General features: G+C 34.7%; 1 protein-coding gene across 6 annotated transcripts in view; it reads left to right on the top strand.

The window, feature by feature from the left end:
- VPS13A (vacuolar protein sorting 13 homolog A) overlaps nt 1-24,471 on the top strand; it is a 236,934-nt gene that overhangs the window by 121,947 nt on the left and 90,516 nt on the right. For all 6 annotated transcript variants that reach the window (XR_004350289.1, XR_004350290.1, XM_032634365.1 and 3 more), the window contains exons 34-39: nt 8,544-8,691; nt 11,784-11,934; nt 18,903-19,030; nt 19,330-19,499; nt 20,042-20,259; nt 20,971-21,203. Coding sequence is in view for 4 of the 6 variants with exons in the window: in XM_032634365.1 (XP_032490256.1) it covers nt 8,544-8,691; nt 11,784-11,934; nt 18,903-19,030; nt 19,330-19,499; nt 20,042-20,259; nt 20,971-21,203 (1,048 nt within the window). In the remaining 2 variants the exon portion in view is untranslated. The remainder of the gene's footprint in view (nt 1-8,543; nt 8,692-11,783; nt 11,935-18,902; nt 19,031-19,329; nt 19,500-20,041; nt 20,260-20,970; nt 21,204-24,471) is intronic.

The following is a 24,471-nucleotide window of genomic DNA, read 5'->3' as shown; positions in this document are numbered from 1 at the left end:
CCATGAATTAACAGTATATGATTTTTTTTCATGTAGTACTTGATATTTGGTATTTGGAATCCAACAGTCTGTTGGATTTAGGCAAGACAGTTTTTAACAAGCAGATGTGACTGAAGATAGTGAGACAAGATTGTAAATATTGAAAGTCATGTTGACAGATAATGGAGAGGGAAGAAATTGAAGACAAGAAAATACAGATAGACTAATGGAATATAGAGAGTGGTTTATAAACTGGAGATTCAGTAGTCTCAAAGTCTTCAAAAATGAACACTGACTAGTTATTGATAGATTGCAGCAAGAATAGAAGGTGGTTAACCTGGATGGTGTTACTCTTAAAGGAGTAGAAGAGAGAGTGGATGAGCATTGTTCCAAATTAAGAAAAATGGTTTGTATCCCTCAACTCTGAGGTAGATAGAGTGTTGGAGAGAAATCAGACTTTAATAGAGCTTCATGGAAAGCTGGGTTTCAGTTAAGATAAGAAATGAATGATACATTTAGTGAAGACATAGGAAAATGTAGAATGATTTGTTTAGCCAAGTCCAGGGATTTCAGAAATTACAGGGAAATATTGAAATGAAAGACTTCTATTTTAATAATAGGCTGTAGACATACAATAATAATTTAAACCTTTAGGAGGCTCATTAACTTGGAGTTTAAACTGTGTAAAAGTCTGAATTTACTAAAAACAACGTATATGCATCTATATTTAATCATGTCTTGTTTGACTTCAAGAAATGATCTAGACACATCTTCTATTCAACATAGTATTGGAAGTCCTAGCCACAGCAGTCAGACAAGAAAAAGAAATAAAAGGTATCCAAATTGGAAGGGAAGAGGTAAAATTGTTATTATATGCAGATGATATGACACTATATAGAGAAACACCTAAAGGCTTCCACACAGAAACTACTAGAACTGATAAACGAATTCAGCAAGGTAGCAGGATACAAGATTAACATACAGAAGTCAGTTGCATTTCTTTACAACAACAATGAAATATCAGAAAGGGAATGTAAAAAAACAATCCCTTTTAAAATTGCAGCCCCAAAAATAAATACTAAAGAATAAACCTGACCAAGGAGATGAAAGACTTATATGCTGAGAACTGTAAAACATTAATAAAGGTAATTGAAGATGATTTGAAGAAATGGAAAGATACCCCATGCTCTTGGATTATTAAAATGACCATACTATCCAAAGGAAACTATAGATTTAATGTGATCCTTATCAAATTGCCCATGAAATTTTTCACAGAATTAGAACACACAATTCTAAAATTCATATGGAACCATAAAAGACCCAGAATGGCCAAAGCCTTCCTGAAGAAAAAGAACACAACAGGAGGCATAACCCACCCAGACTTCAGACAATACTACAAAGCTACAGTAATCAAAACAGCATGGTACTGGCACAAAAACAGACATATGGATCAATGGAACAGAATAGAGAGCCCAGAAATGAACCCACACACCTACGGTCAATTAATCTTTGACAAAGGAGGCAAGAATATACAATGGGAAAAAGACAGTCTCTTTGGCAAGTAGTGCTGGGAAAGCTGGACAGCTGCATGTAAATCAGTGAAGTTAGAACACACCTCACCATACACAAAAGTAAACTCAAAATGGCTTAAAGACTTAAGCATAAGACATGACACCATGAAACTCCTAGAAGAGAACATAGGCAAAACATTCTCTGACATAAATCATACCAATGTTTTCTTAGGTCCGTCTGCCAAGGCAATAGAAATAAAAACAAAAACAAATGGAACTTAAGCAAACTTACAAGCTTTTTCACAGCAAAGGAAACCATAATCAAAATGAAAAGACAACCTACAGAATGGGAGACGATATTTGCAAATGATGTGACTGACAAGGGCTTATTTTCCAAAATATATAAATAGCTTATACAACTCAACAACAAAAAAAATCCCAATCCAAAAATGGGCAGAAGACCTAAATAGACATTTCTCCAGAGAAGAAATACAGATGGCCAACAGGCACATGAAAAGAAGCTCAACATCGCTAACTCTTCTTCTTTTTTAAAATAAATTTATTTACTTTTGGCTGTGTTGGGTTTTTGTTGCTGCATGTGAGCTTTCTCTAGTTGTGGCGAGCAGGGGGCTACACTTCGTTGCATTGCGGTGGCTTCTCTTGTTGCGCAGCACAGGCTCTAGGTGTGCGGGCTTCAGCAGTTGTGGCACGCGGGCTCGGTAGTTGTGGCTCGTGGGCTCTAGAGTGCAGGCTCAGTAGTTGTGGTGCACGGGCTTAGTTGCTTCGCGGCATGTGGGATCTTCCCGGACCAGGGCTCGAACCCGTGTCCCTGCATTGGCAGGCAGATTCTTAACCACTGCGCCACCAGGGAAGCCCCAACATCACTAATTATTAGAGAAATGCAAATCAAAACTACAGTGAGGTACCACCTCACAGCCATCAGAATGGCCATCATTAAAAAGTCTACAAATAACAAATGTTGTAGAGAGTGTGGAGAAAAGGGAACCCTCCTACACTGTCAGTGGGAATGTAAGTTGGTACAACCACTGTGGAAAACAGTGTGGAGGTTCCTCAGAAAATGAAAAACAGAACTACCAGATGATCCAGCAGTCCCACGCCTGGGCATGTATCTGGACAAAACTATAATTCAAAAAGATACATACATCCCTATGTTCATAGCAGCACTATTCACAATAGCCAAGACATGGAAACAACCTAAGTGTCCATTAACAGATGAATGGGTAAAGAAGCTATGGTACATATATACAATGGAATACTACTCAGCCATAAAAAAGAATGAAAGCATGCCATTTGCAGCAACATGGATGCAACTCGAGATTATCATACTAAGTGAAGTAAGTCAGAAAGAGAAAGACAAATACCAAATGATGTCACTTACATGTGGAATCTAAAACATGATACAAGTGAACCTATCTATGAAACAGAAACAGAATCACAGACATACAGAGCAGACTTGTGGTTGCCAAGGGGAGTGAGGAGGGATGGAGTGGGAGGTTGGGGTTAGCAGATGTATACTTTTTTTTTTTTTTTTTTGCGGTGCGCGGGCCTCTCACTGCCGCGGCCTCTCGCATTGTGGAGCACAGGCTCCGGATGCGCAGGCTCACGGGCCCAGCCACTCCCCGGCATGTGGGATCCTCCCAGACCGGGGCACGAACCCGTGTCCCCTGCTTTGGCAGGCGGACTCTCAACCACTGCGCCACCAGGGAAGTCCCAGGTGTAAGCTTTTATATGTATCAGTAGAATGGATAAACAAGGTCCTACTGTAATGCAGAGAAAACTATATTCAATATCCTGTGATAAGCCATAATGTAAAAGAATATGTATAAAAAAAGAATGTGTGTATATGTATAACTGAATCACTTTGCTGTAAAGCAGTAATTAACAGAACATTGTAATTCAACTATACTTCAATTTTAAAAAATTAAAAAAACAATGATATAGATATGAATTAGGTGTGAGTCTGTATTACAAATAGATTGTTTTTAAAAAGCGTTTCTAGAGCATTAAATAATATATATTCTTTTCTGTCCAAAAAAGAATTTTTTTATTGAAGAAATACATAAAATGGTATTGGGGATGAATGTAAAAGATTGCTGGTGATATGACCACCCAAAGATAACTACTGTTAATAATTTGGAATTGTTTTCTATTTTATTATATCTGCACATATATTTAAGTGAAATAAGAATTCTGTTGTATATTGCAGATTGTAATTTTCTCTTAAAAATGTGCTATAAACATTTTTCCATATTATTTTGAGTGTATAATTTTTTCTAAATATTTTAATACATAGTTTTTTAAAAAATCCATCTGCCTGTTAAAAATTTAAGTTTTTTATTGTTGTTTTAAATAGCAGTATAATGATGATTGATATCTTTGTTTCTCAATACTTATATGATTTTCTACTCATTTCTTCAGGATAATTCATTTCCTTCAGATGAATTCCTAGAAACATAATTACTCATTTATAGAGTAAACCAATTTTCCCTGAAGTAATTTTATCGCAAAGATGTTAACTGCAATATAAAATTTTTAAAAGATGTTTATAATACTTCTATAAGGAAAGTTGTAAAACTTAACCAAGGGCCAGAAAGAAATCTTGAATAATTTTTCAGAGAATATTTTCCTACATCTAATATTATAAAGGTGTCAGTTTCTTATAAATTAATTTATACATTTAATGCACTGATAATAGAAAAATCACAACAGCTGTTCTTTTTAAAAGCCTTTCAAAATTATTGTAAAGTTTTTCTGGAAATATAAATTGGGGGCAAGATGTAGAAAAGATTTTTTTTTTTAAATTGAGATTGGGCATGGGAGAATCATAACATTAGAGGTACTACTAAAATAAATTACATTAAATACCAGTAAAATATATTACAAAATTAAAATAATTAAGTTAGTGAAACAGTAGAAAACTCAGCAGCTGACTGTGTGTGTATGTGTGTGTGCATCATTATTCATATATATTACAGTCAATCCCCATTATTCACGGATTCCATATTTGTGAATATTTCTGCTTACTAAAACCTATTTGTAACCACAAAATCAATATTCATGGCACTTTTACAGTCATTTGTGGACATGCGCAGAGCTGCAAGAAATTTGGGTCTCCCAAGGCCTTTGTTCCCAGCTGAGGTGTTAAACAAGGTGACGCCCTGTCTTCTTATTTGAACTCTATGCTGTAAACAGTGTCCTTTTTGTGTGCCATGTTTTTTGCATTTAGGGGCTTTTCCTAGGTGATTTTGCTGTTTAAAATGGCCCCAGAGCATAATGCCATTTATAAGCATAAAAAAACTAAAGGTGAGTGAATTGTATATTATATGAATTATCTCAGTAATGCTCTTTGAAAAACTATGGACAGGGGCTTCCCTGGTGGCGCAGTGGTTGAAAGTCCACCTGCCGCTGCAGGGGACGCGGGTTCATGCCCCGGTCCGGGAGGATCCCACGTGCCTTGGAGCGGCTGGACCCGTGAGCCATGGCCACTGAGCCTGCACGTCCGGAGCCTGTGCTCCGCAACGGGGGAGGCTGCAACAGTGAGAGGCCCGCGTACCGCAAAAAAAAAAAAAAAAAAAAAAAAAACTATGGACAAATAACACATAAGTACCAGTCATATGGTAGAGAAGAACTTGCTAATTTAAGCACTGAGGAAAGAAGAAAAGTGATAAGGGAAAAATATCAATTGGCTTTGACTGTATAAAAGTATAAGTTTCTGAATATTAATTACCAAAACAAAATTCTGGGAAACATAGCATATGGGGTAATTAGCAACATCTGTAATAAAGGATAAAAATCCTTAAATATTTTAAGACAGTAAGTAAAAGATAATTTGAAAAATTGGTAAAGAACATGACTAGATTCTTTATAGGAATGGTGATAGCTGGTGTGTATAGCTAATAGAAATGTTCAACCTCATTAATATTCAAGGGAATGAAAATTAATACAGTGAAATGTTTGCATATTAAATTTAGAAAATCTTAATCAGTAATTCTCACTCGGTGCAGGGAGATGGATACTCTCATATGTTGTTATTTATATATTGATCCAATTTCTTGTATTTAGTTTGGCAAATAATTGAGGAGTACATGTCATATTGTAATCATCTGAGCCAAGTACTGGCAGTACATGAAAGAATAACATAAATATAGTCCTTACCCTCATGAATCTTTCATTCTAATTGAAACTACAGACAAGACAATGACCTATTAAATGCACTGGATGGGCCAAAAGGGTCGTCCAGTTTTTTCCGTAAGATGGCTATAGTAGCACTTAGTTGTCTTTAACTTCATTCGAAACAGTTTCGTTAGATTATATGTGACAGCTCTCATATCAGTGTGCATTTAAAAAAAGACTTATCAAAGTTGGTGAATTTTTGTGTAGCCATTTTAATATTGAAGATGGAAGAAAGAAAGCAACATTTTTGGCATATTATGCTTTATTATTTCAAGAAAGGTAAAAACGCAGCTGAAACACAAAAAAAGATTTGTGCAGTGTATGGAGAAGGTGCTGTGACTGTGAAGTTTCGTGCTGGAGATTTTTCACTGGAGGGTGCTCCATGGAGGATGCTCCATGGTCGGGTAGACCAGCTGAAGTTCATAGCGATCAAATGGAAACAATAATTGAGAACAGTCAATGTTATACCACGCAGGAGACAGCCAGCATACTCAAAAAATCCATATCAAGCGTTGAAAATCATTTGCACCAGCTTGGTTATGTGAATCACTTTGATGTTTGGGTTCCACATAAGTTAAGCAAAAAAACCCTTCTTGACCATATTTCCACATGTGATTCTCTACTGAAACGTAATGAAAATGTTCTGTTTTAAAAACAAATTGTGACAGGCGATGAAAAGTGGATACTATACAACAGTGTGGAACGGAAGAGATCATGGGGCAAGAGAAATGAACCACCACCAACCACACCAAAGGCCCGTCTTCACCCAGAGAAGGTGATGTCGTGTACATGGTGGGATTGGAAGGGAGTCCTCTATTATGAGCTCCTTCCCGAAAACCAAACAATTAATTCCAACAAGCACTGCTCCCAATTAGACCAACTGAAAGCAGCACCCGAAGGAAAGCATCCAGAATTAGTCAACAGAAAATGCATAATCTTCCATCAGAATAACACAAGACCCCATGTTTCTTTGATGACCAGGCAAAAACTGTTAACAGCTTGCCTGGGAAGTTCTGATTCATCCGCCGTATTCACCAGACATTGCACCTTTGGATTTCCATTTCTTTCAGTCTTTACAAAATTCTCCTAATGGAAAAAACTTTAATTCCCTGGAAGACTAGTACTGGTAAGGAAAGGTTTTTCCAGAGGAAGTAATCTTTTGACACAGCAGTTAATATTTCTTGAAATTAGTCCAGAGGAAGAAATTTACTCAAAGACATGTACAAAGATAATGAACCAAGTATCATTTATTACAGTGATGAATTGGAAACAGCATAACTTTTTAACAGTATAAGGTTGACTTAATGACTTATGGCATAGCTATATATTTTCATATTCACTTGTTAAAATTGTACATGTAGTATCCGCTTAGAGCTTTTAGATTCCTTAACTTAGTACCATTAAGGGAGATTGCAAGGATGCATACATGCTAAGTATAATGTTACCCTATAGTTAATACATTCAATGATATGATGCTAGGAATTCTAGGAGATCCCTGGTGACTCCCATATTTCTCTCCAATTGAATAGGTGATATGTAAATTCTACAATCATAGCTTCATTCCCTAGTTGAAGAATTTGGGATTTGCTGCCAATTAAAATATAAATGTATTATTGAGGAGTACCACCTTGAGATTGTCGTTTGAAGGTATAATGGGAGGCTTCTTTGGTCACATGTCACTTGAAAGGGGTTTGGTAACCTACTACTCTTTTCATCATTCCTGAGCATCAGTCCTACCCTTATAAGTACTTGGAAAGGCAAATATGGTTCAACTTAATATGAAATTGTCCATATTCAAGTATATTTGATCCATAGAAATAGGAATTTCATATGGTGCAAATTGGTTTCTTATGAAGTAAGGGGATATGTGGTAATCTGCTAACATGTGTAAATCAGTGAATTTAAATGTTTTTTTAAAATTAATTAATTTATATAGTTTTGACTGCATTGGGTCTTCGTTGCTGTACACATGCTTTTCTTTAGTTGCAGGGGCTGCTGTTCGTTGCAGTGTGCGGGCTTCTCGTTGTGGTGGCTTCTCTTGTTGCAGAGCATGGGCTCTAGGCACACGGGCTTCAGTAGTTGTGGCACGCAGGCTCAGTAGTTGTGGCTCGCAGGGTCTAGTGTGCAGGCTCAGTAATTATAGAGCACAGGCTTAGTTGCTCCGTGGCATGTGGGATCTTCCCGGATCAGGGCTTGAACCCATGTCTCCTGCATTGGCAGGCGGATTCTTAACCACTGCGCCACCAGGGAAGCCCCTAAATGTTTTCATAATGTCTCGTGTAATGTATATTTATAGATGATGTAGAGATAATTCTCATTTTAAGAGTTTATTGTCCAACTTGTATATATTTTTTTATTTTTGAATTTTATTTTATTTTTTTTATACAGCAGGTTCTTATTAGTTATCCATTTTATACATATAAGTGTATATATGTCAATCCCAATCTCCCAATTCATCACACCATCCCACCACCCCTCCCCGCCACTTTCCCCCCTTGGTGTCCATACGTTTGTTCTCTACCTCTGTGTCTCAATTTCTGCACTGCAAACCGGTTCAACTTGTATATTTTTGGCGCTTTTTAACATATTGTAAAATCCTATTGAAAAAATTCATTTTTCTTCAACATGGAACACTTCACCTCAGAGAAAGTTACCCAGGTTTCTTGTAGGTTTCTAGTGGGTGACTTTGAAAGTGTGTGACTTTCATCTCTCATTTTACATGGAAAGCCTGTTCGATTTTATTTTTCTCTTCACACACACAACATTATTGATTTCTATTATTTGTATATAAAAAGATTAATTTTTTAACTATCTGATTTTGTATGAAACTATTCAAAACAATTTTATTTTTACTTATAGGTCTCAATTTATTAATGATGCATACCAGGAAGTACTGGATCTACTATTGCCACTAAATCTTGAGGTGATTGTTGAGCGAAATTTATCCTGGGAGTGGTACCAGGAAGTTCCTTGTTTTAACGTAAATGCTCAACTAAAGCCCATGGAGGTAACTTTTGAATGCTTATTGATTCCTGTTTTGTTTCTTAAAAAATATTGCTTGGGGACATAAGTCATTTTGTGTGTATAAGTTGTATATTAATTACCTTGGTCACAAATGAAATAATAGCATACAACCTAGAATGCATTGAATGTCATTCATTTATTCAACAAATATTTGAGTGCCTACTGAATGTTAGACCCTGTGCCAGATATTGGAGATCCTGTGGCAAAGAAGTTGTGACATTATCTCTGGTTTCATGGAATTTACCAGTGTAACGTAGGGGTTGGTGGTGGTGGTGGTCCAGAGGTGAGATAGACCGTAAAAAAGTCCACAGGCACACAATTAAAATAGTTCTAAATTATGGTAAATATCATGAAGGAAACAAATATTAGACATGGTGCTGTAAGTAGTCAGTTAGATATTTTAATAAAGATGTTAGTGGAGAGGTCTAAGGCTGGAAATAATGATTTGGAAATCATCAGATTATAGATGGTATTTGAAGCTATGGGAATATATGAAGTAACGTAGCAAAGGTCCTAGAAGAATGGAGTGGTTGAAGATGAAAATGGCAAATGGTTAGTAATTTAGACGTAACTTTACTTCCCTATTGGTTGATATCGCGTCACAGATCTCCAGTGTAATTATCCACAAGTTCGTATTTTTACCTCTCGACTGGATGGAAGTCAAAACTGTATCACATGTTTTGCTAAAGTGACAGCAACACACACTCTTTCTGGAAGATTTCTTTAAGAAACCTACTTAACAGATTCTCTTCCCTCCCTTCACCCGCGTTTCCCTTTCTATTTCTCCCCATAAAAATTATATTCAAAAAGAGAAAATCATCATTTAAAAAATTTCAGATTTGTAACTTAAAAATGTATTTAAAGCTTAAAACATGATGATCTCTAACACACCATTGTAAAGCAATTATATTCCAATAAAGATGTAAAAGAAAATGATGATCTCAACTCAAGATCTTTCAACTCTGTGTATAAGATCATATGGACTCCTTAAATTATAAATGGGCCATATCTTCTTAAGATAAATAATTGAAGTCTCTTTGTATTGGTAAGACAACAGTTAGAAACTTATAAAACATAAGTAGCAAGTTCTACCTAGCATACTGGGCAAATCTTCTCCCCACTGGGCCCAGTCATTAGGCAGATTTGTGTGGGGCGGCTGGGACACCCTTTTCCTTCACTCTTCTCCAGAGAAGAATCCATGCAGAATGTTCAGATGATGTTGCAGACCTTCTGCAAATGCCCAGCTGCCTTCCAGGACAGATCAAATTGGGTCTTCCCCTGCAGTGATCTGTCTGAATAGTTAGCAGCTGTTGTGGCTCACCCCCAGGTTCACACATTGGAACCCTCTTGGACATCATCCTCTGCATCACAAAGAGCCTAGAATCGGTTGCTCTAATGCATCCAGGCTAAGTGCTGCAGTTTGTGATTTTTGACTTGTCAGATGTTCGGTGGTAGCATACACAGCCAGTCCTGAAATGTAGGAGCCACAGACCAGTATTCCTTGAATCCTTACAGTTCTTCCAGCTTCCTGTACTGAGCTGTTGGCAAGAGTGAAGAGTAATGATTAATATCAGTTATTTCGGGGGTATTCAGTAAACATGCACTAATTGAAAGACTATGGTTTAGAAGTTGTAATATTTAATTTCATTTTATTAATTTATATGAATATACTATTTTTGCAATACCTGCTACGTAATAATCACAAAATAAGTGTCATGAATAAATGAAAATTTAAAAACAAAACATAAGTAGCAGGAATAAGGTACACATGGAGTTAATCTTAAAACACTAGATTAGTTTATCACTTTTGAAATGTAGTCAAAGGAAGCCTGATGCAAATAAAACTTAAATTTTGTGGAATTAAAGTTATCCCTTTGAGGTTATTAGACATACCAATTTAAAACTCACAGGTCTTTTTTTTTTTTTTTTTTAACTGAATTGCTGTTGTATTAGAGTTCTTCAGAGAAATAGAACCAATAGGATATGTGGGGTGTGTGTGTGTGTGTGTGTGTGTGTGTGTATGTATGTATGAGGGTGTATACTCTTGGTCTGGATGCGTTAGACTGACTTCTTGAAGACTCAGTTTTAACCTCTCCCTGACTCTGAAGTTGAGATCCAGGGGGAGTCAAATATGTGGTCCCCTAAGGTGGACTGCAACAGCTGCTAACTCCTCGGGTGTCTCTTGATAGGGGAAGACTCAGTTTCATTCTAGTGGATCTGCCCCAGAAGGCAGCTGGGCATTTGTAGGTGGTCTGCAGGACCATATATATATATATATATATATATATATATATATATATATATACACACATATACATATACATATATACATATATGTGTATATATATGTGTGTGTGTTTCTTTATATATATATTATATAATATATACATATATATATACACATAACATGTAGAATAATAACATCTAGACTAAATCTCTACATACCACGACCTAGTCAGGTTGCCATAAAATTAACAGTCACAGCTTTCAAGACAGGTCTTATGCTAGTGGTTTTAGGCTAAATTTGCAACACATGGAGTTTTGAGTTAGTGTGTTGCATTCTTCAAGTGGACTTAAGCATGATGCTTAATGATTCAAGCCTCACCTTCATATAAAATCAGGATTATACTCTTTAACCTACGACTTTTGTGAGGATCAACTAAAATAATTCTTGTAAAATATTTTCAATTGTATAAATTTATTATTTTTGATTATTCTATATTTGTAAATTGAGATGCTTACTAACCAAAAAAATACAAAGGCGCTACATGAATACTTGAAAATGAAAGTTCATTTTAAAGGTTTAAAATTAGTAGGTTAATTGCTACATTCATAACAAAAAACGTTCATCATTCATAGCTTCATTGATGCTGACATTTAGTTTAGTTCTGTATTTCACAAGGTACTGAAGATCACATGGTCATTTCAAAAATGGAATATTCAGTTAGTAGAATTATCTAATATGTTAAAAGTTGGCTTTTTAGAGGATTGAAATGAAAATTGTTTTTCTTGTATGAAAATTTTTGACTGCATGAAATAGTAATGTTAAAATAAGCAAATCTTATTTTTTAACAGTTCATTCTTAGTCAAGAAGATATAACAACTATTTTTAAAACATTACACGGCAACATATGGTATGAAGAAAGTGATAGTGCCTCATGTGGAGTAATAAAAGATCAGTCTAGTGTTACTAGTGGTGCTACTAATGCTTCACACCATTCAGGAGGTATGTGCTTAACCTTAAATTAGTCCCCGTCCTCTTTTCTTCTTTCCTTCTATCCTTCCTTTCATTCTTCCTAGTTCTAGGTTTGGGTAAAATAAGATTTATAAATCTTTTCTCTTTAGCTAATCTCATTCAGGTATTTCTGATTTGTCTGTTATTAGTCATTCTGTTGATTTTTTTTCTTTGAATCAAAATTTCAAGTCTCGTTGTGACAAAATTCCTTAGTATGTATTTATTCTTGTTATCCCAACTTCCCTGTAAGTCCTTATTTTCAATTTTTCTCTTCATCCCCTCCTTCTCCCTTATTCCTAGTGCAGCATATGTTCCAGATGGAATATTTTGTATTAATATTAGGAGTATCAAAATATTAGAGATGTCAAGAGAGGATGATCATTAGTAAATGATGGATTTCAACAAATAATTAGAAGGTGGATGGAATAGAGCAGAGGGAATTGTAACTCAGAAGAAGTCTGCATCCAATGTTGGATTTAATTTATTATGTAGAATCCTAACTAGGTGCTAAGTTCAGCACCAGCACATATAGAGAATTGGGTTAATTAGAACTGCTGAGATGATTTTGCTTCACTAGAATAAAGTTCTCTTCATTCTGGCATTTTGAGGAACCCCAAATCTGCCTACCTCAAAGTGAAATCTGCGAGTTCACAAGACCCACTCTTGCAAAGCACTAATATATTGCACAGCTTTTCCAGTCAGGGAGAATCCCAGCAAAGAAACAACCTACATTTGTAACATTACCGGAATCCTCATTCTTACTAGCTAGAATAACCAGCCTGGTCCGTTATTGTTAAATATTATGGTCAGATATAAAGAAAATCACAAGAACCTAAGCCTGAAAGCAACCAAGATAAAGAGATAGTGTTTCCTGAATGAAACAGAAATAATTAAGGAAACAAAAGAGAACGTGAACAAACAGAAAACAAACTCTAATTCATAATCAGAGGATTTTGAGAATATAAGAACCGGATCCTACCTTCACTACTTTCTGCCTTTCCAAGATAAGAAAGAGTTCTTGGAAACCAAAAATATGATTGCCGAAATTTTGAAACAAAACAAATGCACAAAGCATGGGGTTAGCATGTAAGTACTGAGTTGGACTGTATGGTTAATGTAATCTCCTATGACACAGAGAAAAGATAAGCACAGAGATGGAAAGTGATATAAAACTTAAGAGTGGTAGAGCTTTAGTTTAAAAGGTCCAATTTCCAGAATAATAAGTATTTCAGGAGAAAGAACTGAGGGAATGGAAGAGAAGAATCTTTCAAAGAAATAATAGAAGAAAACTCTCCAGAACTAAGTAAATATTGGAACAAAATCTTGGATGTAAAGAATCTACCAAGTTTCAAGCTGATTGAAGACTCCCCATGCAAACACATGTTCATGAAATGTCAGAACAACAAAAGTAATATTTTTAGTTGAAGAAAAACCAGGCTGCCTTTTAGGGCTTGGGGAAAAAGTGACTGGAATCAGATTTATCATGAATGAAACTGGATGGGATGGGATGGATGGAGGATGAAAGACAATGGAGTAATATAGCCAAATTTCTAAGGAAAGTTATTTTGAAGTTAGGATTCTATATATGGCCAAACCATCATCTAAATGTGAAAACAATAATTTTCAGATTTCCAGTGACTCAAAGTTTAGTTTCTTTATACCCATTCCTAAAGAAATTACAGGTATACCTCGTTTCATTGTACTTCATTTTTTATTGTGCTTTTCAGATTCTGTATTTTATACAAATTGAAAGTGTGTAGCAACTCTTGAGTCAAGAAGGTCTATCAGGTTCTCATTAGTTATCTATTTTATACATATTAGTGTATATATGTCAATCCCAGTCTCCCAATTCATCCCACCCTCCCCTTCCCCACTTGGTGTTCATATGTTTGTTCTCTACACCTGGGTCTCTATTTCTGCCTTGCAAACCAGTTAATCTGTACTATTTTCCTAGTTTCCAGATATATGTGTTAATATACGATATTTGTTTTCCTCTTTCTGACTTACTTCACTCTGTATGACAGTCTCTAGGTCCATCCACGTCTCTATAAATGACCCAGTTCCGTTCCTTTTTATGGCTGAGTAGTATTCCATTGTATATAGGTACCACATCTTCTTTATCCATTCATCTGTCAATGGACATTTAGGTTGCTTCCATGACCTGGCTATTGTAAGTAGTGCTACAGTGAACCTTGGGGTGCATGTACATGAAGAGATGCTCAACTTCACTAATTATTAGAGAAATGCAAATCAAAACTGCAGTGAGGTATTACCTCACACCAGTTAGAATGGGCATCATCAGAAAATCTACAAACAATAAATGCTGGAGAGGGTGTGGAGAAAAGGGAACCCACCTGCACTGTTGATGGGAATGTAAATTGATACAGCCACTATGGAGAACAGTATGGAGGTTCCTCAAAAAACTAAAAATAGAATTACCATATGACCCAGCAATCCCACTACTGGGCATATACCCAGAGAAAACCATAATTCAAAAAGACACATACAATTTTGTTTTTTTGGTTTTTTTAATGAAGTTAAAGGGATCAATTCACAAAGAAATCTAAATGTATATGTGCTAATAACAGAGCTTCAAAATATGTGCAGCAAAAAGTGACAGAACTAAAGGAGGATATACACATATACAAAATCATAGTTGGATAGTTAGCACACCACTCTTAGTTGATAGAATATAGACTAAAAAATCAGAAAGAATATAGAATATTTGAATACTGTTAAAAAAACTTGACCTAATTGATATAATATAATACTTCACTCAACAATTGCAGAATATACTTTTTTTTAAAGGACTCCTGGAATATTCACAAAGATAGACCATTGTGGGGAGGGAGGGGCTAAAGTTTTCTGACCACATGGAATTAAGTTAGAAATCAATAGCAATTGGATGTCAAAAAAGCTTGAAATACTTGGACATTAAACAATTTCTGAATAACTGATGGGTTAAAAAAGAAAAACAAGGGAAATCAAAATTATTTAAACTGAAAAATAATGAACATAAAATGTCAAAATTTGTGGGATGCAACTAAAGCAGTGCTGAAAAATTTGTAGCTATAAAGGACTATACTGGAGTTAAAAATCAAAGATAAAATCTTCTACCTCAAGAAACTAGAAGAGCAGATCAAACCCAAAATAAATAAAAGGAAGAGAGTAATATAGACAACAGTAGAAATCAGTGAAAGAGAAACAGATAAGCAGGAGAGAAAATTACCAAAGTCCAAAATTGTTTTCATTGGAAAGACTAATGAAGTTGATAAATCCTTAGCAAGACTGATAGAAAATAAATTATCAATATCAGAATTAATTAGATTGCAGTAGTTCACTACCAGGACAATAAGGAAATATTATGAATAATTTTGTGATAATAAATTCTAGAGCTTATATGAAGTGTAAAAATTTTTTGGAAAAAAAGAATTACCAAAACTGACATAGGATGAAATAGAAAATCTGAGTAGCTCTGTATCTATTAAAAGAATTGAATTTCAGTGGTGAATTCTAGTAAATATTTAAATAAGAAATAATACCAGTGTTAAACTCTTTGGAAAATAGAGGAGAGGGGAACACTTCCTTAGACATTTTATGAAGCAAGCATTACCCTGGTACCAAAAACTAAAATCAAAAACAAAACAGAAAAAGCCACTTCAAGAAACGAATATCGCACACCAGTATCCCTCATGAACACAGGCATTAAAATTCTTAACAATATATTAGTATACTGAATCCAGCAATAAGGATATAGGATATTTCATCTTGGCTAACTGAGAATTATCCCAAAATGAAAAGTTGGTTTAACACTCAAAAATCAATTAAGCTAACTCACCAAATTAATAGAGAAAGGAGAAAAAGTTATATCACCTCAATAGATGCAGGAAAAACATTTTTTAAAATTCAGCACCTATTTGTGATAAAAACTAGAAATGTCTAAAAAGGCATACTTAATAATGAAGTAGAAAGTTTTCCACCTAAAATAGGAACAAGGCAAGAATGTCCACATTCACCATTCCTGTTCAGCTGGTAGTCATTGACAGAGCAATACAGCCAAAGGAAGGTTTTTGTTTTTTTTTTTAATATCTTCTCAGCCACACCACGTGGCATGTGGGATCTTAGTTCCCCAGCCAGGGATCAAACCCACGCCCCTTGCAGTGGAAGCGCAGAGTCTTAACCACTGGACTGCCAGGGAAGTCCCCAAGAAAAGGTCTACAGAGTAGAAAGAATTAAAAATGCCTTTTTTCTCAACATGATTGATTAGACAGAAAACCCTAAGAAGTCTTCAACAAATTCCTAGAATTAAATCAATTTCGCATTTTTAACAAGATTACAGGGTTAATATGTAACAATTGAGAAATAGGACTTTTAAAACTATTTGCAATAACATCAGAAAACATACTTAGGAAGAAATTTAACAAAATTATGCAAGACTGCTACACTGAAAGATACCAAATACTCATGAGAAAAACTAAGTGACCTATATATATGAAAATGTATGCCATGTTTGTGCATTGAAAAATCTCAGTATTGTTAAAATATCCGTATTGCTTAAATGTCAGTTCTCACCATATTGATTTATATATTCAACATAATCCCAGTCAAACTTTAATAGAAATTTAAAAATTACTTTAAAAGCTTATATAGCTAAGGATCAAGAATAGCCGTGTATGTGTGTGTGTGTGTGTGTGTGTGTGTATGAAAGAGCAAAGATTTACACTATCTAATTTCACAATTTACAATAAATCTTCAATAATTAAGTTAGTATGTTATTGGCATAACATAGACAAATAGATTTGTAAAACAGAATGTCCAGAAGACATACAAGTAAACTGATACTCAACAAAGACTGGTCAATAGGGAAAAGATAAACTTTTAAACAAATGGTGCTGTCATAACTAGGTAAATGTAGGAAAAATTGAACTTGTCCCTTCACACCATACACAAATCAATTTGAGATGGATGAAAGGCATATATTTGAAAGGTAAAACTTTTAAACTTCTAGAAGAAGGAACATGAAAGAATATCTTCATGGGATAGCCAAAGATTTCTTGGATAGATAAAAAAGCACTAACCATAAAAGAAAAACTTCGTAAAGTAGACCTCGTCAAAATGTTAAACTTCTGCTCATCAAAAGATAGTGTCAGGGACTTCCCTGGTGGCACAGTGGTTACGAATCCGCCTGCCAATGCCAGTGACATGGGTTCAAGCCCTGGTCCGGGAAGATCCCACATGCCGCAGAGCAACCAAGCCCATGCACCACAACCATGAGCCTGCACTCTAGAGCCCGCGAGCCACAACTACTGAGCCCACGCGCCTCAACTAATGAAGGTCATGCCCCTAGAGCCTGCAATCCGCAACAAGAGGAGCCACCACAATAAGAAACCCGTGCGCCGCAGCGAAGAGGAGCTCCCGCTCACCACAGCTAGAGAAAGCCCGCCGCAGCAAGGAAGACCGAACGCGGCTAAAAAAATATTAATTAATTTTAAAAAAAGGGGGAGAAATGATAGTATCAAGATTGTGAAAGATTGGGCTTCAGACTAGACGAAATATTCAAGATGCCTTTATCTGACCTTGTTCTTATATCTAGAATACAGAACTCCTTGAAATTAGTAACTTTTTAAAAAACAAATGCCCAAAAGATTTGGATACTTTAGAAAGGATAATGGGTTAAATGGACAGTAAGCACATGATAAGATGCTAACGTAGTTATTTATCAGGAAGACTTCCGTTTACCAGACTAAAGTTTAAAAGACTGACAACACCAAATGTTGACGAGAATGTGAAACTGCTGAAACTCTCACATGTGGCTCTTAGGAAAGTGAAATAGTATAACTACTTTTGACAAAGTTAGGCAGTTAATGTATACCTACCCTATAACAAACAATTATAAGCCTAAGTATTTACTCCCACTGCACCCCAAAATAAGTGCATATATACACAAAATGACTTATTTAGGAATATTTACAGCAGATTTATTCATAATAGCTTAAATCTGGAAATAATTTTCATGCAGTGTATTTTCAGAGTACATAAAGAATGAGCTACTGACACATACAGTAACATGGGTGAATTTCAGAAATATTAACTGAAAGAAACTAAACATGAAAGAGTATGATATATCTTACTGCATTTATACAGAATTTAAGAACCCACAAAACTAATCTAAGGTGATTGAAATTAGAATGGTAGGGAGGTTGGGATAGACTGGGAAAGTGTTGTAAGGGAACTTTTTGGAGTGATGTGAATGTTCAGTATCTTAATTGGAGTGTTGGTGACATGGATGTATGTATTTATGAAATCTCATTAAATGTTTCAGATAAGATCTATACATTTCACGGATGTAAATTTTACCGAAATTAAAAAATAAGTTACCTGGAATGGTGGTCCTTGTCTCTGGAGTCTAGTAGAATGAGAATTACGAATTGCTGTGTTTTTATTATATGTCCATTTAATATGTACCATGTATATATAATACCTTGTCCCAAAATATAAAACGTAGAAAAGATTGAATTTTGGATCCTTTTGTTTAGTGGAACAATTTTTTAAATGTCATCTAAAGTATCTTGTTTGGTTTTAGATTTTGAAGTAAAATTTAAATACCAAACACATATACCAGGTACTCTAGTATGCATTTTACACATGCTGTTTTGCTTAATCTCCAAAACAAACCCAGTGGTTAGTTCTTTTATTCTTGTTTTACAAAAATTAAACCAAGAGTTTATTAAAAGTAAACCAAGAGTTTAATTAATACTCTCAGGTTATTATGTAAAGAATCCTAAGCCAGGAGTTAGTGAGTTCAACATCAGAATTTTTAAATCTTTTAAATTTTTTGGAAAAACATTATACTATACCCATTTATTTAACAATTATCTTAAATCTAGTTCAGGTCTGTTTTAATGAGTTCTACCATTCCTGACTTTCTTCTTTTGTCCAATAACTTTAATTTTTCCAAGGAACAACTGTAGTGACAGCTGCTGTGGTAGAAGTACATTCACATGCTTCCCAAGTTAAGACAACACTAAATATGAGTTTCAGAACTGATTATCTCACCATGGTATTGTATAGTCCAGGTCCTAAACAGGTAAGGTGAAGAAGAAAAAATATATTTTCTCTTGTTTCCTATATTTTGGAATATCTGTTCCTCTGAGAAAAATTGTTGATCTTTTCACTTTAATAATAAAATAATTTTAACTATTTGCCTTTTAAAATGAGTTTTCTTTCCTATAGCCAGTGATATGAAAAATAAAATTTTAAAGTTATTATTTTTCATGCCTTTCATTATGAGCTCTTTGGAGATAGAGAATGTGGTATTTCATGTCTTAAAATATGTTTTAAATTTGTGTTTTTGTGTAAAATTTGTATTGATTTCCTCTTCCACAGACTTCATTTACAGATATTCGTGATCCTTCTCTGAAACTTGCTGAATTTAAGTTGGAGAATATTATAAGTACTTTAAAAATGTATACAGATGACTCAACATTTTCTTCCTTCTCATTAAAAAACTGTATTTTAGATGACAAAAGGCCTCATGTCAAGAAAGCAACTCCTAGGTAATAGTGTTCTAAGTTTTTACTTGAGAAATGGTTGGTATATTTTACAGAACTTACTCCCAAAGTTGCATGTTCGTTTTCTGGAAATTTACTAAAATCTTCAGAGCTTCAATGCAGTTGAGTCCATAGTTTTAAGCCAACATTTGAAATGCACTGGTTATGTGCTGTTCTTGCTGAATGGTTGATTGATGGGTTATATAGAAATAATCAGTGTAATTAAATCAGTTTTTAAATTAATCTGTATTATCTAAATTATTAATCCGTGCAAATTGTAATGGGAAATATATGAAAAATTGAGAAAAAATATGCTGAGATTCAAAATTCTGATAATTTCTTAAGGATATACTTCCTAATTTATGAAACAGTTGAGCTCCCAAAGTCTGTAAGTTTATTATTTGGAGTCCTTTGTGATCTTACTAAGAGAAATGACTTCAGAATGCTGGTTTGCTATCAGTGAAAGGGATAAGAGGTCTTTGAGTTTTATTGGTGTGTTTGATTATTTGTAAGATACTCATAGGAACTGTTATTATTGTGTTTTTCAGAATGATAGGACTAACAGTTGGGTTTGACAAAAAGGACATGATGGATATAAGGTATAGGAGAGTCAGAGACGGTTGGGTGGCTGATTTAGTCCTTCAAGAAATGTATATTTGTGCAAGTGTGGAATTTCTGCTGACAGTTGCAAATGTCTTTCTTGAGGCCTACACTACAGGCACTGCTGTAGAAACCAGTGTTCAAACATGGACTGCTAAAGAAGAAGGTTAGTTATTGGCTAAAACATTTAATATCTGTATTATTGAAGTGCTATAATAGCACTTACCTTGATTAGCCTTCTAGATGATGAGGTTAAGTGGATTAAATAAGTTAAAAATCTTTATTTTTCAGAGGTAAAAGGAAAACTTAAATGTGTTTTCTGATAAGATGTACAGTTTGCATATTTTTCAAGGTGTAAATATATATTGGGTTCAAAAATTATGAGACCTTTATTAAAATAAGTAACTGTACTTCTTTGAAGACAGTAATTTGAAAGAATTCGTTGGAAGAAAACGGAAAGAGAATAATGAAACAGCCACTCCTTTTCATAATTAAAGATAGTATTTTAACTTAAAGTCCTCTTTTATTCTTGTTATATTCAATATTTATAATTTTCTACTATCTTTTACATATTTCATTCATTGTGGTATAGTAGAAAGAGTGTCAAGCTGAGAGTTAGAAACTAGATTTATTTCCAGCTCTGCCATTAAATAGTGGAGATTTTTCCCTACATTTTGAAATATTCTTATGGCTATACCTTCTTTAAATCTTATACCGAGAGGGTTGCAGTAAATTCCTTTGGGACCTAAGATTCTTTTATTTTACTTTTTACTTAGAATGAAAGTAACATTTTCCTATAAATAATAATTTTTCATAAGTAATGTATATAAGAAAGATTTATAACTATTTTAAAACATTGTTTTTATTTCTATTTTAGCACTTGTACAGCAATCAGAGAAGTGGGAAATTAATATTATTATTAAAAATCCTGAAATTGTGTTTGTGGCTGATATGACAAGAAATGATGCCCCTGCCTTAGTCATTACAACACAATGTGAGATTTGTTGGCAAGGTGACTTTGAAAATAATACAATGACCGCTGCCATTAAAGATCTCCAAGTGAGAGCATGCCCATTTCTTCCAGTCAAGAGAAAAGGAAAAATCACTACTGTGAGTTTACTATTTACTTATTAGCTTAATTGTAAACTATTTTGTATTTAGTGTATGTCATTTAAGAAAGTGCCTACATACTTTCCAACCTTACTCTGTAAAATGCCTTTCTTTCTGCTTGTAGAGCCTAATGTAGATTATTATTACACCAGCTTTGAAACTCTTTTTCATTTTTCCAGTTGTTCCTTATTGTTTTATGTGTTTGTGGAGATAGTCTCACTAAGAAGTTGCTTTCATCTAGATACTTCTCAGTGAAGACTTTACTCTGACTTTCTAACCATATCAATTCCACACTGCTTTTTGGCCTTTAAGACTTACTACCAATTGTTTCTGGTGCTGTTTCAGTTTTATTATTTTTAATTTTTTTCTCCCATCTAGACATTTTTGCTCAGACACGTTTTTTCCTTTTTTCCGTATGGCTTATTTGTACCATCAGCCACTTGTTTTGACATACTTCACATTTGTATTTTATTCTCTAATATCCTCTTGGCCTTCCTCCTCTTCATAACTGATTAAAATTCATTTCTTCAAAAACGTCTTTTCAAGTTAACTATCTGACTCCTAGTACTCGTATAAAACACTTATAAAAATATTTAGACTCCCACAGGAGTAATAGAAGTATAAATATTCTAAGTATTAACAACATAGAAATACAAGATGTAATTTTGTTAAAAGTAAATACCTATGTATTGGTTAGGATATAGGATAGACTGTTTCCCTAGTTTGCAAGGCTGATGGCTCACTTCTAAGCAAAGAGAAGAAATAAAAAATGGAAGGCATACTGATTCTCTTTTAGGTTATACGTAGATGTTTTATGTGTATTTTTTCTATTCAGTCTTTTGGCTTGAATGTAGCTGTATGACCACCCTTACCTTCAAAAAAGGTTGGAGAATGTGGTCTCTTTTCTGAGCTATGTTATGCTCAGATGAAATTTCTGTTACTGTGGAAGAAAAGGAGAACAGATAACAGGTGGCAACTAGAGGGTCTTCTTACAGTCCACTCAAAGGTTTCTTCCTTTGTTCATACAGATAATCCATACTTGTCTTTTCTCACCCATAAAACATATTCACTTGTTCCTCAAGGGATAAAATCTCAGCTCAGAGTTCAAGATCTTTAGGTGACAGTTTTCTCTGTTGAGTCTGCATGTGACTTCTTTTGATCTGGCAGTATATTAAGTACTAGACAAATAAGTTACCACTTTTCAACAGGCACACACTTCACCACTATCTACACAACCACTAGTGTAACAGTGCTGTAAGGACAGGATAATTGCAATTTAAAAACACATTCAGAAAAAGAAAGAATGGGAAACACTTGGCAGTCATTGATTTCATAACAATTATCATATCCTGCTGAGTGGAATTGTGAAAACTTTAAGCTCCAGCAGTGGAGTAAATTCCTTGGATAGACCGAGTTGGAGTCCTTGATTTTTTTTCTCTTGAAAGAACATTGTCCTCATTTTCTCACGTGGCTCTGGCTTTCCCCTCTGAGAGATTTTTTTTTTTTTTCTTTTAATCATTATGCACTGTAGACACATCTGAAGTGGCTGTTTTCTTTTTTCGGGAACTGCACTTTTTTCACAGCTTACTTCCTGTTGAGTTTATTACTTGGAGATTGTTTTAGCAGTTTTAATAATAACAAGCTTTTGTATGCCAGATACTGGTCTCTTTGGCAGTCCTTAGTTCATTAAACGTTTAGTTTGCCATCTCGGTGGTTCCATTTGTAAGTAACCTTAATATCCAAAGCTACTATTTATTCACAGGGTGGTTTTCTTGTTTTATTTACGAATCTGTCATCTGCCTATCCTCCCTTCATCCTGACTTAGTAAAGGCTATTTTAACAGTAGGTTTGGGGGAGGGGGATAGCCACATCTGTTATCTTTTTTTTTTTTTTGGCTCCCATGTCTGATCTTAACAAAAATTGCCAGAGAAAAAATAGCAGCCACAGTCTTATTTCTTGCTGAGTTTCCTCTTTAGAGCTTGGCTCTCCTCAGTGTTTTCCCTTCTCTTATAGGCCTTTGCAAACAATAGAAAGAAGGAGCTAATACACATCAAGATTCTAGCCAGACCTGTCTAGCTAAAATTTTAGGCTTTTTTGTTGTTGTTGTTAAGAACATGGTCTGTCTTCCTAGGTACCACCAGTAGCAGTTTTACCAAATATTTTGCTGTAGCATTGTTAGAATTATCAGCTTTGTATTTTGATATATCCCTTGTCTATCCAGTTGCTAAATCAGTCACAGATACTTTTTACTTTGTTGCAATTGTGCCAATTTTTAGGTATGAAATTTTGTATTAGGATATTAATTAGGCTGCTGTAACAAGAGGTCCCCCCTCCAAAAGGTAGCTAATGCATGGTAGAACTAAGTATTCTTTCTAGAAACATGGAATAATGACTCAGTTTAATGGCTCTGGTGTAATGTAGGGGAACCAGGCTCTTTCCATCTTGTTCCACTATTCGTAGGCTGTAACTTAATCTGCTTGTTCAAAGATAGCTCACAATGTACCTACGTTGCAGGTTGCTGGGGGTGAGTGGTGGTGGTAAGGAGAGAACATGAAGGCAAAAAGGGATGCCCATTCTAAGAGCACTGCCCAGAAGTTGCACATACCACTTCTGCTCACATCCTTTTGGTCAGAATTTAGTAATATGTCAGCACACAGTTTTAAGGGAGCCCAGCAAAGGCAGTCTTTCTAAAGACCAAAATGTCACCTGCTTGATTCCCTTCATTATACATTTGTTTTCTGTTTTATTATTGTTGTTGTTGTTTTTTTATTTGGGTTAAATTGCTGTAATTTTTTTAACTTCTTAATGGATGCTTAGATAATTGATATTCTGTCTTTTTTCTTCCCAGCATATGCCTTTTAAGAGAGTAATTTTTCCTCTAAGCACAGCTACTAGTGTTGATATGTTGTATTTTTATTCTGTTAAAAATACTTCCTCATTTTTATTTTTTATGCGTGGATTAGAAGGGTTTTGCTTAATTTCCAAATATTTAGGGGTTTTCTGGTTGTCTTTTTATTGTTGATTTTTACATTGATATCACTGTGGTCTATTAACATATTCTGATTTTAATTCTTTGAAGTTTGTTGAGACTTATCTTATGGCCCAGGATATGGTTGGCTTTGTTTTTATGAATATTGAATGTCCACTGGGGAAAAAGTGTGTTTTGTTGTTTGAGGAATAGCATTCTATTTAGATAGATTTTGTCCATAACATTGTTCAGATCTGCTATATTCTTAGAACCTTTTTTTTCCCTGTCCATTTTATCAGT

This window comes from Phocoena sinus, chromosome 6, assembly GCF_008692025.1.
Source record: "Phocoena sinus isolate mPhoSin1 chromosome 6, mPhoSin1.pri, whole genome shotgun sequence".
NCBI lineage: Eukaryota > Metazoa > Chordata > Mammalia > Artiodactyla > Phocoenidae > Phocoena > Phocoena sinus.
This window is presented reverse-complemented; position numbering and strand designations above follow the sequence as displayed.